This window comes from Cebus imitator, unplaced genomic scaffold (genome assembly GCF_001604975.1).
Source record: "Cebus imitator isolate Cc_AM_T3 unplaced genomic scaffold, Cebus_imitator-1.0 Scaffold84, whole genome shotgun sequence".
NCBI classification, from domain to species: Eukaryota; Metazoa; Chordata; class Mammalia; order Primates; family Cebidae; genus Cebus; species Cebus imitator.
This window is the reverse complement of record NW_016107399.1, coordinates 5,744,670-5,758,802: the sequence shown is the minus strand read 5'-3', so window position 1 is coordinate 5,758,802 and position 14,133 is coordinate 5,744,670. Positions and strand designations below refer to the sequence as shown.

At 39.2% G+C, this 14,133-nt stretch overlaps 1 protein-coding gene across 2 annotated transcripts in view; it reads left to right on the top strand.

Moving 5' to 3' along the window:
* Positions 1 to 12,397: 12,397 nt before the first annotated feature.
* The window catches only part of LOC108308341 (selectin P), a 44,108-nt gene continuing 42,372 nt past the window's right edge, over positions 12,398 to 14,133 (top strand). For both annotated transcript variants that reach the window (XM_017534113.2, XM_017534111.2), the window contains exon 1: positions 12,398 to 12,492. In XM_017534113.2, the coding sequence (XP_017389602.1) occupies positions 12,490 to 12,492 (3 nt within the window). In that variant the 5' untranslated portion in view covers positions 12,398 to 12,489. The remainder of the gene's footprint in view (positions 12,493 to 14,133) is intronic.

Here is a 14,133-nt window from a genome sequence, read left to right as displayed (position 1 = left end):
TTATCAGGAGCCAGGATCATAGAATTATTTGAAGAATAAAAAAAAGAAAGGGCTTGATTTGATTAATTCCAGCTAAATGACTTTATACAGCAGTTATTTTTCCGTTTCTTTATTATAATCCATTGTTTAATGGCACAGTTGAAGTTTATATATATTTCAGCAAATTACCCATTTTGATAACCAAGATATTTGTAAGGAAAGAATACAATTTTTAAGCAGATGTGTCAATTTTGAAACATTGTTCAAAACTACTTTTTCACTTGTAGGACTCATTCAGGGGCACTGTGGCCAGTGGTAGATGCAATTAAAGTTGCCTGAATTCTATTCATACCTGGAGAATATGCATTCTCTCTGTAAGAACTCACTGGGTCAACTGTACAGGGAAATTTGTCTTAGTCCCAAATTCAGAGCAGAGATACTGCTCAGGAAGTCATTTCCAAAAATAAATCTCCAAATTTAACTGAAAGAAACTCTAGTATTTCTTAAGTTCTATTATATTTTTCTTGTTAAATGAAAAAATATGAATGGATAACATCCATGCCTTGCATGTGATGGGAAGAAAACATGAGTTTATGGCTCTTGAATGTAAATACATTTTATGAACTCTGGGCTAAAGGCCAGTCCCACTAAGACAGTGGAGAAGCAGTGGTTGTTTTTTTTTGAGACAGAGTTTCACTCTTGTTGTCCAGGCTGGAGTGCAATGATGCTATCTCAGCCCACTGCAACCTCCACCTCCCGGGTTTAAACGATTCTTTTGCCTCAATCTCCAAAGTAGCTGGGATTACAGGTGCCCACCACCATGCCCAGCTAATTTTTGTATTTTTAGTAGAGACGGGGTTTCACCATGTTGGCCAGGCTGGCCTCAAACTCCTGACCTCAGGTGATCCGCTTGCCTAGCCTCTTAAAGGGCTGGGATTACAGGCCTGAGCTACCGTGCCTGGCCAGTGGTGGTTGTTATAGGCAGATAACATCACTGCACTGTTATGTTCTATAGAAGGAGAGAATATCTCAGTTACGACTCTGATATAACTTGAATTGACTGTTATTAAGAACCAGAGAAATAAAAATAACACATAGTAACTGCAGTTGATAAACTTGCCATACATAGAGGGAGACTGCTGTTCAGGCCCAACGTGGCAGGGGAAATTGTGGGCACTCGGGGTACTTGTCACTCAGACAAAAGGCCACCAGCCTTGGTGCCTTTACAGAGCATGCAGATGCCTACACGCACTTATACCTATGCATCTGTCTCTACTTTGGGCACCACAGAAAATACAATTCCTAGGAAGCTATGATAGGGGCAAATATTAAAGAAAAAAGAACAAATCCATATTCACAAACTTCATAAGAAACTCATTATACTTTCTTTCTTATATATTCTCTTTCAGGTATATGTTTTAAAGTGGATGTGTAGCATATGTGTGTGGTGGGAGGAAGTGTAGAATGCATTCCTCCCCTGCAATTCCTTTATACCTAATATGAAGTTGTTCAATTCCTAAAGCCTAACAAATATTAGCATTTTGAGAAATAATAGAATTGAGGCTGGGTGCAGTGGCTCATGCCTGTAATCCCAACACTTTGGGGGGCCAAGGCACATGTATCACATGAGCCCAGGAGTTCAAGATCAGCCTGGGCAACATAGTGAGACCTCATCATTACAAAAAAATACAAAAATTAGCCAGGCATGGTAGCACATGCCTATAGTCCCAGCTATTCGGGAGGCTGAGGTGAGAGGACCACTAGAGCCTGGGAGGTCAAGGCTGCAGTGAGCTATGATTGCACTCACTACGGTATTCCAGCCTGGGTGACAGAGTGAGACCCTGCCAAAAAAAAATACAAGAAAAGAAAGGAAGGAAGGAAGGGAGGGAGGAAGGAAGAAAAGAGGGGAGGGAGGGAGGGAGGAATGGTATAACTGGCGGTCTAGGAAAATCCACAGCTTTATGGGAGGCAATGGGAAGCTGACCTCACCTAGATTTGTGGGATTGAAGAAGAAAGCATAAGATGTACCTCATGTCCTTTATTCTCTGTGCTTGGGTATCTCACTCTTCCTCTGAACTCTGGTGGCTCTCACCTGTGTGGGCATGCATTGTCTCATAGTTATGCCTCCTTTCTTTGTGTTTGGCTTGTATCTCCAACTAGATTAAAAGCTCCTAGAGGCAGTTTTTAATGCAGACTCAGCAAACTGAGTCTCATTTTTGTGAAGTCCCAAGCCCTAGAACAATGGCCTATGAAAAAGAAAGAATAAGTGGTCATTGATGTTGCTGTTACATTGATGGTTGCTGGTTTGAGAGGTGTTATTTCATTAATTGTTTAATCCTTAATTAAACAAAAGTTTCTCTACAAGGACTGGCTTTTCTCTACACACTTGCTAACACTTGTTGGCTCTTGTCTTTTTGATAACAGTCATCTATGATATCTTATAGTGGTTTTGATTTGCATTCTCCTGATGATTAGTGATGTTAAGCACCTTTTCATATACCTGTTGGCCTTTTTTTTTTGAAACAGAGTCTTGCTGTGTCACCCAGGATGGAGTGCAATGGCATCACTGCAACCTCTGCCTCCCTGTTCAGGTGATTCTCACGCCTCAGCCTCCCCAGTAGCTGAGACTATAGGAACACACCACCACACCTGGCTAATTTTTATACTTTCAGTAGAGACAGGGTTTCACCATGTTGGCGGGACTATTCTCAAACTCCTGGCCTCAAGTGATCTGCCCACCTTGGCCTCCTAGTGTCGGAATTATAGGTATGAGCCATCACCCCTGACCCCATTTTTATGTCCTCTTTGGATAAATCTCTATTCAGGTCCTTTGCCCATTTTAAAATTAGGTTATTTCCTTTTCTGCTATTGAGTTGTATTTTGAATATTAACCCCTTATCAGATAACTGATTTTCAAATATTTTCTCCCAGTCTGTTAGCTGTTTTTCCATTTTGTTGATTGCTTCTTTTGCTGTCCAGAAACCTTTTAGTTTGATTTTATTCCATTTATTCATTTTTGCTTTTGCAGCCTCAACTTTTGGGGTCATATCCAAAAAACCATTGCCAAGTCCAATGTTAATTAGCTTTCCAGCTTTCCTCCTATGTTTTCTTCTAAAAGCTATGGTTTTGGGTCTTATGTTTAGGTCTTTTATTCATTATGAGTATTTTCAAGCAAAAAGTTTAACTGGAGAAACACTTTTATGAGCCACGGGATGTGCCTCTGAATGTTTAATTAGTATTTTAAAAGTTTAATAAATGTTTCAATGAAAAATTTTAATACATGTTTTTATAAATTTAATATCTATTTGCAATTTCAGAGATGTATCTCTAAACAATGAATGATTGCAGAGACCTGGCATAATTATTATTGGGGGTAACATTCCCCCGAATGCATCAAAAGAAAACAAATATTATTAGCTATTTAATCTTTTGTTGCCTTTGATCATGGGAACGAGTAGGGCAAGTTAATCAGGAAGGTTTCAGGAAGCTCTGAACCCCAAAATGTTTAATTCAGTTATGGGGTGGGGACTCAGAAATTAGCCAGTTCTATGTCCCATTCAACCTAGGCTTTTCTTCTTATGAATTGAAGCATTTTCATGTTTGTCTCACATTTCCAGATCAAAAATACATTCCCCACCTATACTCACAGCTACTCAGGAGGTTGAAGCATGAGAATCACTTGAGCCCAGGAAGTGGAGGTTGCAGTGAGCCAAGATCTATCCATTGCACTCCAGCCTGGGTGGCAGAGTGAGACTTTGTCCCCACCCAAAAAAAATATACTGCCCAGAAAACTGACCAAATCTTCCCTATGTGAACAAGGTGATTTTGACTCAAGCAGACTTAATCTGATTTATATGTCTTGACACAGACACAAGAAGTGGCTTGATATAGTCTTGCTTTTAATTCATCGTTAATTACTAGAGATTTCTAGTAAATAGCTCACCAGAAAATTAAGGGAAGGGTGTCTGAAGAGACTCTTCTCTTAACAAAAAGAGCAGTTTTAAATGAGTTTAATGAAAAATCCTATATTTTAATATAGTATTATTTGAGGTGCATTTAAATTTGAATCTCATTTCTTTCACTTATCATCTGTGCCATCTTGAGCCAAACAGTTAACCCTCCAACCTTTTAAGTAAAATGGACACAAAATACTGAATAAGCAGATGGACCAGTTGTACAGATGGGACCTACCTCATGATGTTGTTGTGAGTATTAAATGAGATACAGCTTTTTAAATGCTTAGCCAGGGACTGGCCCAAGAATAATGGCAGCTCATAAATACAACAATATCTCTGCTTCCTTTTCTCAGTGACTTTTAAATAATCTATCATGGTGTTCATTTATAAATAGATCACCCATGTAACTATGTTTCTAGTTTTCTAGCATGGGTGATGACCTTTCTGTGGTTATCACAGCTTTTTGGTGGTCAGAGGGCCCAGACACAGTATGCTTTTGGAAGGGTAAAATTTTGTTAATGAGAAAAAACACTTCCTAATTTGTCTGTTGATTTTAGAGCATTTTCCTTGTGTGCACGTCTAACCACTGAGTTTGCACCAAAGAATCCAAGTTATTTCACTCAGCTCAAGGGTTTCTCCTCCAACACCCTTTCTGACCATCGCTCCGCCCCCACCATCAGACTGTCAGACGACCTCTCAGTGGGTCTCTTACCAGACGGTGTTTATTGACTCCTTGACATTGTATATAATTATGTTTATATGCCCACTTCTCCACAGGTATTCAAGCTCCTTCGGGACAAGGACTGTGTCTTATTCATCTTTGTGTTATCAGAGCATAGCTTAGAAAATAGCACAGAGCAGGACCTCATAAAAATGTATAGGATGAAAAAATGAGGGGCTAAGTGGGTATAAATATGGAAATGTATGGTGTTTCCTAAGAATCCTATTTCTATATAAGGTTATATAGGAAGATGGTTTTTTGAAAGTTCATGTTTACCATTTGGGACTTCTGTTAAGCTGACTTATTTCCTTGCCTTTCCTTCCCTTTCAAAAACTGGAGAGCAAAGATAAAGAAGAGAAATGCTTGAGCTTAACACCACAGGCCAATTCAAATGGTATTTCGGCAGGGAGAGTCATGAGCTCATGAAACTTGTAGAAGATATCTTTCTAAAGCTGTATGGGGAAAACTGACATCTTTGTCCATGACAAGGGGAGAGAACATTAGGGAAGGGACAGACACTTCAGGCAAAGGGGCCAGAAGTGTTCCATCTCTCTGGGAAGTTTTGTTAAAGACATTCAAGCTGTGGGGAGGTTGAATTTATCTTCATTCCTCATCATTATGTTGTATCTCTATCTATATGTATATCTGTATCTCCATATGTATAGCTATACATATATTTACTTATATATTTGCGAGTTTTCTAGTTTAACTAGAACAGAAATATATTTTAAAACATCAAAAGGGTTTATGATATATCATTGAATATTAAAAAGCATATTTTAAAACAATGTACAGTATGATTTAGATTCACTGGTGACAGTATTATGAGCAATTTTTTGTGGTTTTCTGAACTTTCAATGTATTTTTTTCCACAATGAACATATATTAACAAGAAAGAAAAAAACCTGTAAGTCCTTGTTTTTGAAAATTGTAACTTGTCTTCCTATAATCTTCCTATATTATTTAGAAAGTTCCCTAGTCTTCTTTGAGTGGAGGAACGAGCTTCACAGGTAGAATTTTCCTGAAGAAATAACTGTCTCTCATTTGATCCGACAGACAGCACATGTGAAAACCCAATTTTAACATAGACCTGGCATAGCCAAGGCCCTCCCTACCTCTCCAGCCTCTCTTCCTGTCCCAAAGCCACTATGGCTCTCTCTAGGCTCCCAGACTGTTTGCTCCAAACCTTGACTGGTCTAGAAAGTTCTCCCAACTGAGACCTCAGCTCCAAAAGTCATTCTCTTAAGAGTCTTCCAATTCATGTCATGCCTTTCATCTTACCACATTCTTTTCTTCCTGAATTTATTTGTATGATTTTAATCTAATATCTGGCCCCTGACCCCCAAGAAAACTGTGGGCTTCATGAGAGTTATAGTCATGACTGACTCCCTAGTGCTAGCACACTCCCAGGAGTCTCAAAGGGATTTAGCCATTTCTTTCATATTTGAATGCACTAGCATAATGAAACAAATAGAACTCAGAGAGGAACATGGGTGGGAACACTTTCATTGTGTCCACTTGGGGTCTTCAACCTAACCAATGAATCAAGAAGTATTTGCTGAGTGTCTCTCTGCCCTCTGTTGGATACTTCAGGAGGTGGAAGATTAATATAAGGGATCCCTGCCCTCTGGGAATGTATGGTATAATCTGAAGACATCAAAAAAATATATATACAAAGCAGATATATAACACTACTAATTAAATTATATTGGAGTTATACCCCATTTTTAGGGACAACCCAAATTTTCTACACAGAGTATAGTCATATGAGAATATGGTATTAAGCAAGAATAGCTTTTAAATAAATTCAAATAGTTTTTTCTTCTCATTCATATTCCTAGAGATTCTTCTTTTTCATTTTCATTTTTCTTTATTTTTGATGGGTATGTGTGTATGTATGTATGTATGAATTTAAATGTAATTGACATAAAAATTATATATATTTATGGTATAAAATATGTTTTGATATATCTATACTTTTGCAAAATGGCTAAATTAAGCTAATTAACATATCAATGACCTCACATTATCATTTTTTTTTGTGATGAGAACATTTACTATCTATTCTTTTAGCAATTTTCAATTAAAGATGCTCCTCAACTTACAATGGTGTTACATCTGGATAAACCCATTGTAAACTGAAAATATTTAAAGTTGAAAGTGCATTTTCAACTCATGATATTTCCAATTTACAGTGGGTTTATCCAAACATATCCCCATCATAAATCAAAGACTATACTGAATAAACATGGCTTTTGCACCATCATAAAGTAAAAAGTCATAAGTTGAAACATTTTAAGTCAGGAATCATCTGTATATAATAACATTGTTATTAACTGTAGTCACCATGTGGTATAATAGATCTCTTGAAGTTACTCTTCCTGAGATTTTGTATTCTTTGACAAACATATTCCCAATTCCCACACTTCGTCTCCAGTCCTTGGTAACTACCATTCGATATTCTGCTTCTATGAGTTCAGTGTTTTTAGATTCCACATATTTGTTTCTCTATGCCTGGTTTATTTTATTTAACGTAATGCCCTTCAGATTCATCTATGTTGTCACAAATGACAGGGTTTCCCTCTTTTTAAAGGCCGAATAGTATTTCATTGTGTATATATAACCCTTTTTTTAAAAAGCCATTTTTCCACTGATAGACACCTAGGTTCATTTCATTTCTTAGCTATTGGGAATAATGCTACAAAAAGCAAGGGAATTTAGTTTTTCTTTGACATACTGATTTCATTTTTTTTGGCTACATACTCAGTATTGGGATTGTATCATAGGGTGGTTCTTTATTATTATTATTATTATTATTATTATAAGTTCTGGGGTATATGTGCAGATCTTGCAGGATTGTTACATAGGTATACACATGCCATGGTGGTTTGCTGCCTCCATCCCCTCCTGTCACCTACATTAGCTAGCACTCTTTAAATTGCTTTCTGACCCCTTTTTATTCTATTTTCTCCTTCTTAAATTGCTGTAATGTGAATGTTAGCTCTTTTTAAAATTTTTAATTTAATTTTTGTTTTCATTTTCTGAGACAGTTTTGCTCTGTCACCCAGGATGGAGTGCAGTGGTGTGATCTCATCTCACTGGAACCTCCGCCTCCTGGGTTCAAGACATTCTGCTGCCTCAGACTCCCCAGTAGCTGGGATTACAAGCATGTGTCACCATGCCTGGCTAATTTTTTTGTATTTTTAGTAAAGATGGGGTTTCACCATGTTGGCCAGGCTGGTCCAGACTCCTGACCTCTGATGATCCACCCACCTTGGCCTCCCAAATTGCTGGGATTACAGGTGTGATCTACCATGCCCAGATGAATGTTAGCTCTCTTGATGCTGTCCCATGAATCCTGTAGGCTCTTATCATTTCTTTTCATTATTTTTTTCTCCTCTCGTATATTTTCAATAATCTGTCTTCAGTTTACAGATTCTTTCTTCTGCTTAATCAAGTCTGCTATTGATGACTTCTGCATTTCTCACTTTATTCATTATATTTTTCAGCTCCTTTTTTTTTTTTACGATTTCAATCTCTTTGTTACATTTCTTATTTTGTCCATTTATGTTTCTCTGATTTCACCAAATTGTTTCTCTGTGTTTGCTTCAAAGTCATTGAGCTTCTTCAAAAACTATTATTTTGAATCCTCTGTCAGGCCATTTGTAGTACTCCATTTCTTTTGGGTCAGCTACTAGAAAATTATTGTGTTTTTTTAGGTGGTGATATATTTATTTGTTTTTTGTGTGTTTCTTGATTCCTTACCCTGGTATCTGAGCATCTGGTGGGTCTGTCCCAATTTCAGGTTATATGGGCTAATTTTGGTGGAGAAATATCTTCTTATATGGGAGAATGCAAGGATGCTGGCTGGTTTGGATGCAAAAGTTCTGACTTCAGTGGGGACAAAGCTGTGTGCTCTCCATGCATATCTGTCAGCTGAGGTTGGTGTTGGTGAAGACTACAGGGATCCTTAGAGCACAACACTGTGGGTATCTACAATGGCAATGAAGCTGTTGAGGTTTTCGGTAGTGACAAGTCCTCCATCTCTCTTTCCCTCTCCCCCCCACCTGGAAAGTTATGATGATATCCCTCTTGGAACTAGGTCTAATTTACAGGCCTGTTCATGGTGATGGTGTCAATGGTGTCCAATAAATAGTGCCCATGGAGTGGCCAAGAGCCAAGGTGAAGCATGGGCATGCCTGGAGGGACCACAGCACCAGATTCAATGGCAGTAATGGCACCAATGCCCAAGGCACAGGCACTTACTATCACATTAATAATGGTATGTAAAGTGCAGGTACTTGTAAAGCAGCTGAGGAGCCAGGGATTTTACCACAGGGATATGCAGAGCTACAGTGGCTCCAGGATCCAGAGTGTGAGCTGGATCTCCTTGGTGGCTGAGCTGATGACTGGAGCATAAAAAGACGCAGAGAAATCCTGACTCTGGGACCCAGAGTGTGCACTAGCTCACTATAGTGGTGGCTCTGGTGTTGGAGGCATGGGGGTGTGTAGTGCAGCCTCAGAACCAGAGTCTGGAGCACAGGTGTACACATTACTACAGCAGCTCTGAAGTTGAGAATATGGGTTAGCTTTCTATGCTGTCTGAACTGGTATCTGGAGCAAAGATTCTCACAGAGAGTACTTGGTTCAGGGTCCTAGGGTGAGATCTAGTTCACAACAGCAGTGACTCTAGTGTCTGAGACATGAGTAGGTACACTGCAGCCACAGAGCCACAGTCCAGAGTGCGAATACTTGCAGAGCAGCCACAGCTTTTGGGAATCAGGGGCACATATAGAGTTGTGAGAGGTGGCAAACCTGGCCCCAGTCATGGGGCAATACAACAATAGCTTCTCAGCGAGGAGGTGTGGGGGGGTAGTACAACTGTGTCTCCCTTTCTAGCATCCTGCTATGGGAATGGCTGTTGGTTACCTTAGTGCCAAAAGATGCCAGTGTCCTCTGTGGAGCAGGCCACAGGGGGCCTCAGTGGCTCTTACCACACGACTGACACCAATAGCCTACAACTTTCTTTATTCTTCACTATCTCCTGGTGTCTCAGGCATACTAGTCTCACCAGTGATTCTCCTATGTGGATATTCTCTGTTTTTTCTCCATTGTATTGTTTCAAATTCTTTAATGGGCTCTTAAGCCCAACCTTCCAACTCCCCACCCCCATGAGGGCTATTTTGGTTTGGGTATAGCTGTCTATATTTGCTTTTTGTGGGGGCATAAGGCTGACATCTCCTACTCTACCATCTTGCTGATGTCACCTACATAGGAATCTTTTTATGCTTTCCTTATACTCACTAAATTTAACAACATCAAACTTAAAAACACATTACCAATTGAACTTATTCATATCAAACTTATTATCAATAAGAATCTATCAGGCTGGGCATGGTGGCTCATGCCTATAATCCCAATATTTTGCGAGGTTGAGGTGAAAGGATCACTTAAGCCCAGGAATTCAAGAACAGTCTGGGAAATATAGTGAGACTCAATCTCTACAGATTTTTTAAAGAAATTAGCCAGGAGTGATGGCACACACCTGTAGTCCCAGCTACTCAGGAGGCTGAGGTGGGAGAATTGCTTGATCCCGGGAAGTCAAGGCTGTAGTAAGTAATAATTATACCACTGCACTCCAGCCTGGGCCACAGAGTGAGACCCTGTCTCAAAAAAATAAAGAAAAATATCTATTAGTCTAATACCACCCTTCCTCATCCCCATCTGAGAATATATGTGTGTATATATATATATACATACATATATATATAGATATATTTACATGAGGTGCATATATATATATATACATATGTATATATATATAAACATGAGGCAATGCCAAAAAGAGGGGCTAGTGAGTAAAAGAAAGAACAGAAAGATATGAAGGCAAGTCTTATAAAATAAGAGCCAACACTTATTTACACTTACAGCATGCTAGGTATTATTCCAAACTCCTTAAATTCATTTAATTGTCTTTACATGTCTATGTGTTTGGCGATTATTATCCTTATTATTCACATTGCTGAGTGTGTTAGTCTGTTCTCACACTGCTGATATAGACATACCAGAGACTGCGTAATTCATTTAAAAATAAAAGGGGGTGTACTAGACTCACAGTTCCACGTGGCTGGGGAGGCCTCACAATCATGGCAGAAAGCAAAAGACACGTCTTACATGGCAGCAGGGAAGACAGAAATGAGAACCAAATGAAAGGGGTTTCCCCTTATAATACCATCAGATCTTGTGAGACTTATTCATTATCACAAGAACAGTATGGGGGAAATCATCCCCATGATTCAATTATCTCCTACTGGGTCCCTCTCACAATCTGTGGGAATTCTGGGAGCTACAATTCAAGATAAGATCTGGGTGGGGACACAGCCAAATCATATCACTGAGGAAACTGAGTCATAGGGAGATTAGTAACTTGCCCAACACAGCTGGTAGGTGGTGGAGCCAGGCAGTCTGACTCTAGGGTCTGGACTCTGAACTCCTGCATCATGCTTCCAAGAAGTTCCTCATTATTTCCTCTCTCTAAGCTTCCCTTATTCCCCTACAGTCATTCCTTCATCCTTCATCAGCACCTCCTTCACCATCTTTTCTGCTTCTACTATATAATAATTTCTTCTTCTTGGTCCCAAATTGCAAAGTGCAAATGCAGCCTCATACACCCTAATTCCTCTTTACCTTTAGACTTTCTTCCAATGTTTCTATTTCATTCCATTTTAAACTTATCCATGAAATGCCTATTTACAAACTGTAACCATCATGAAGTGAATGAAGAATAATACCTACTACTGCACAATGGAATTCCAAGAGTATAAATTGGACTTGTGGCTTTCTGACTTGATATTAAATACCTGATACTTGATTTTGCTGTCTGAGATCAATCTGAAAAGTAATAATAAGTGCTAACATTTGTTGAGCATCAGTTGTGGGCCAAATGTTATTTCAAGCACTCTCTACATATTAACTCATTTAATCCTACAACAACCTGGTGAGGTGAGTTCTGTTATTCTATTTCACAGTTGAGGAAACAGAAGCACGGAGAGTTTAGTAATTTGCCCAGTGAATAGCTAGAGGTGGAGCCAGGATGAGTCTCGGGCAGTTTAACAGCATAGCCCAAGTCTTAATCACTAAGCCAACAGCTTTTTGGTCCTATCTACTCCATGGGAAGAAGAAAATAAAAAGGTATGTATTTTTATACCTTTTTTGATTTCCGATATAAGAAACAGAATTCCTTTCAAATGACCTATGTCTATTTAATAAATATGTCATTTTGAAACTTACCAATAAACTTCCCCAAGTGCCAGAAAATCGTTAGTGTTTTTTTCCTTTTCTATCTAATTTTTTTTTCTACTATTTTTGCTCCTTTCCCTCAGAAGCCTGCTAGAATAGCAAACATTCGCTGACATTTCACAATAACTGGAAAATGTACACTGGAAAATCACATTATGATTAATACAAAGCATGTTTTCCAAATGTACGACTTTAAATTGGGGCTTATATCATAATCAAAGGAAACATTTGTGTGAGTACTGTTCCCGCATTGTTCAGTCTGGGGTGTCCAGGAGTGATTCACTTTGCCCCTGTCTCTAGATCATCTTCCTTGGAAGGGGGTGACCTCTTGCCTCTTGGCAACCACTATTTCTAAGCTGCCAACGTTACTCTCGCCTTATCAACATTCTAACTTCATGGGAAGGGCTGTGGTGAATTTCTGGAAAATGAATAGGAAGTTGTTTTTCTAAACAGCCTGACACTGAGGGGAGGCAGTGAGTCTATAAGAAGTCTGGGTTGGGCAGAAGGCAGAAAACCAGCAGAGTCACAGAGGAGATGGTGAGTTTACTTTTTGTCTGCATGGGAAGTGGTTGAAGTGAGTTGGAGTGGTTTGGGGCTAAGTCAGACAGGTAAAGGTTCACAAAGTAAGGAATAGCAATAGCCATGGAGTTTTATGTTGAATTGCGTATTAGATTTTGTGAGTACTTTTAAACCTGCTGTCCACTTTGACCCTTCCTTGTGAGTTGAAGTTGCTATTTCCATTTTACAAATAAAGCATTGTGGCTTACAGAGGTTAAGTGTTTTATCTAGGGTGCACTGTTAGGCTACATGATGTTGGGATCTGGGTCCTGTCCTCTGGCTCCACAGCTGCAGTTCCTCCTACTAGAATTTACAGGGGTCCTCTGAGAATAGATCGTGGTGAACCTGTTACCCCATTTTTCAAGATTGCACTTCTCTCTGGGATAAATGGAAGACTGGGCAAGTGCCCTGGGTCAAGCTTGCGATTGAACAGTTTCTCATCCCCATCCTTCCCCATTCTTTCTGTGAGCCTATGAATCTTCTGGGGCTGATCTAGAATATGCACATAGTTTCCAATTCTGCCCTAAGTCTCAATCTTGTAAATGACTCAGTTTCTTCTTCTATAAAATGGATATAGTAATAATATTCTATAGTTTCATTGTGAGGATTGAATAAGATTTTGCTGAAAAGCATCCAGATCTGAGCCTAGCAAATAGTCAGTGATTAGTAAATGTTAGCCATTATTGTTACAAGAAAAAGAAAATTCTTAGAAATAGTGGGGTTTAGGATTCAGGGAAGATCCAAGGATAGCTAGGCATTTTGAACTCAGCACTGTTATTCTAGATAAGATGCACACGGTTAGACTACTTCTAATTTTTCCCCAAACTTTTCAAGAGTACCCCATATAGTCCCAGGGTTCAAAATCCTGCAGTCTGTGGCTGTGGAGGAACCAGAAAGCTCTCTGTTTTTGAGTACCTTTCTGTAGGACTCCAGAAAAAGTACTGCTTAGACCTGATTTGTCCTACTTTTTTATTATAGCACACTTTTCAAATACTTGTAATGTGGGTTTCTGTGTTGGGAAAAACAGGAATAAGAGTATGATAAAGAGAAGAGGAAGGAGTTTGGGCCTGTCCTAAGTTTGAACCACAATGACATAAGGATATAGACTACTTTTGTCTTATCTTTTTGCATGTCATACTTCTGAACTGGTCAACTTAAATGAATGAGCAGTTCTTCCTCTCTCCCTTCTACTTTCCTTGGCATCCTCCTCTATTTCAAAGGTATAAACTTTTTGGATCATAGAGCTCTTTGAGATTCTGATGAAAGTTACAATCTGTCTTTCCCAGATGAAAGTGAAAACACCCACATAAACACCAACCTTTAGAGACAACCACAGGAGGTTCTCACACCTCCATGTGGATCCTAGGGTGGATCCCTTCTCTATTGCCTCTGGGTTTTATGTTTAGAAGCCCCTCAGTTGGTACCATCAAAGTAGGCTTAAGCTCTTCAATGAAGTGCTAAGACTCCAGCCCTGGAATTGTTTTCAGTATTTCAAAGACAAGACCTCTTCCCTTTCCTCTGAACACATTTGGCCCCAAAGATTCAGACAACCTCACACTACCTGTGTAAGTTCTGCTGCACTCCAGCCTGGGCAACAGAGCAAGACTCATCTCAAAAAAA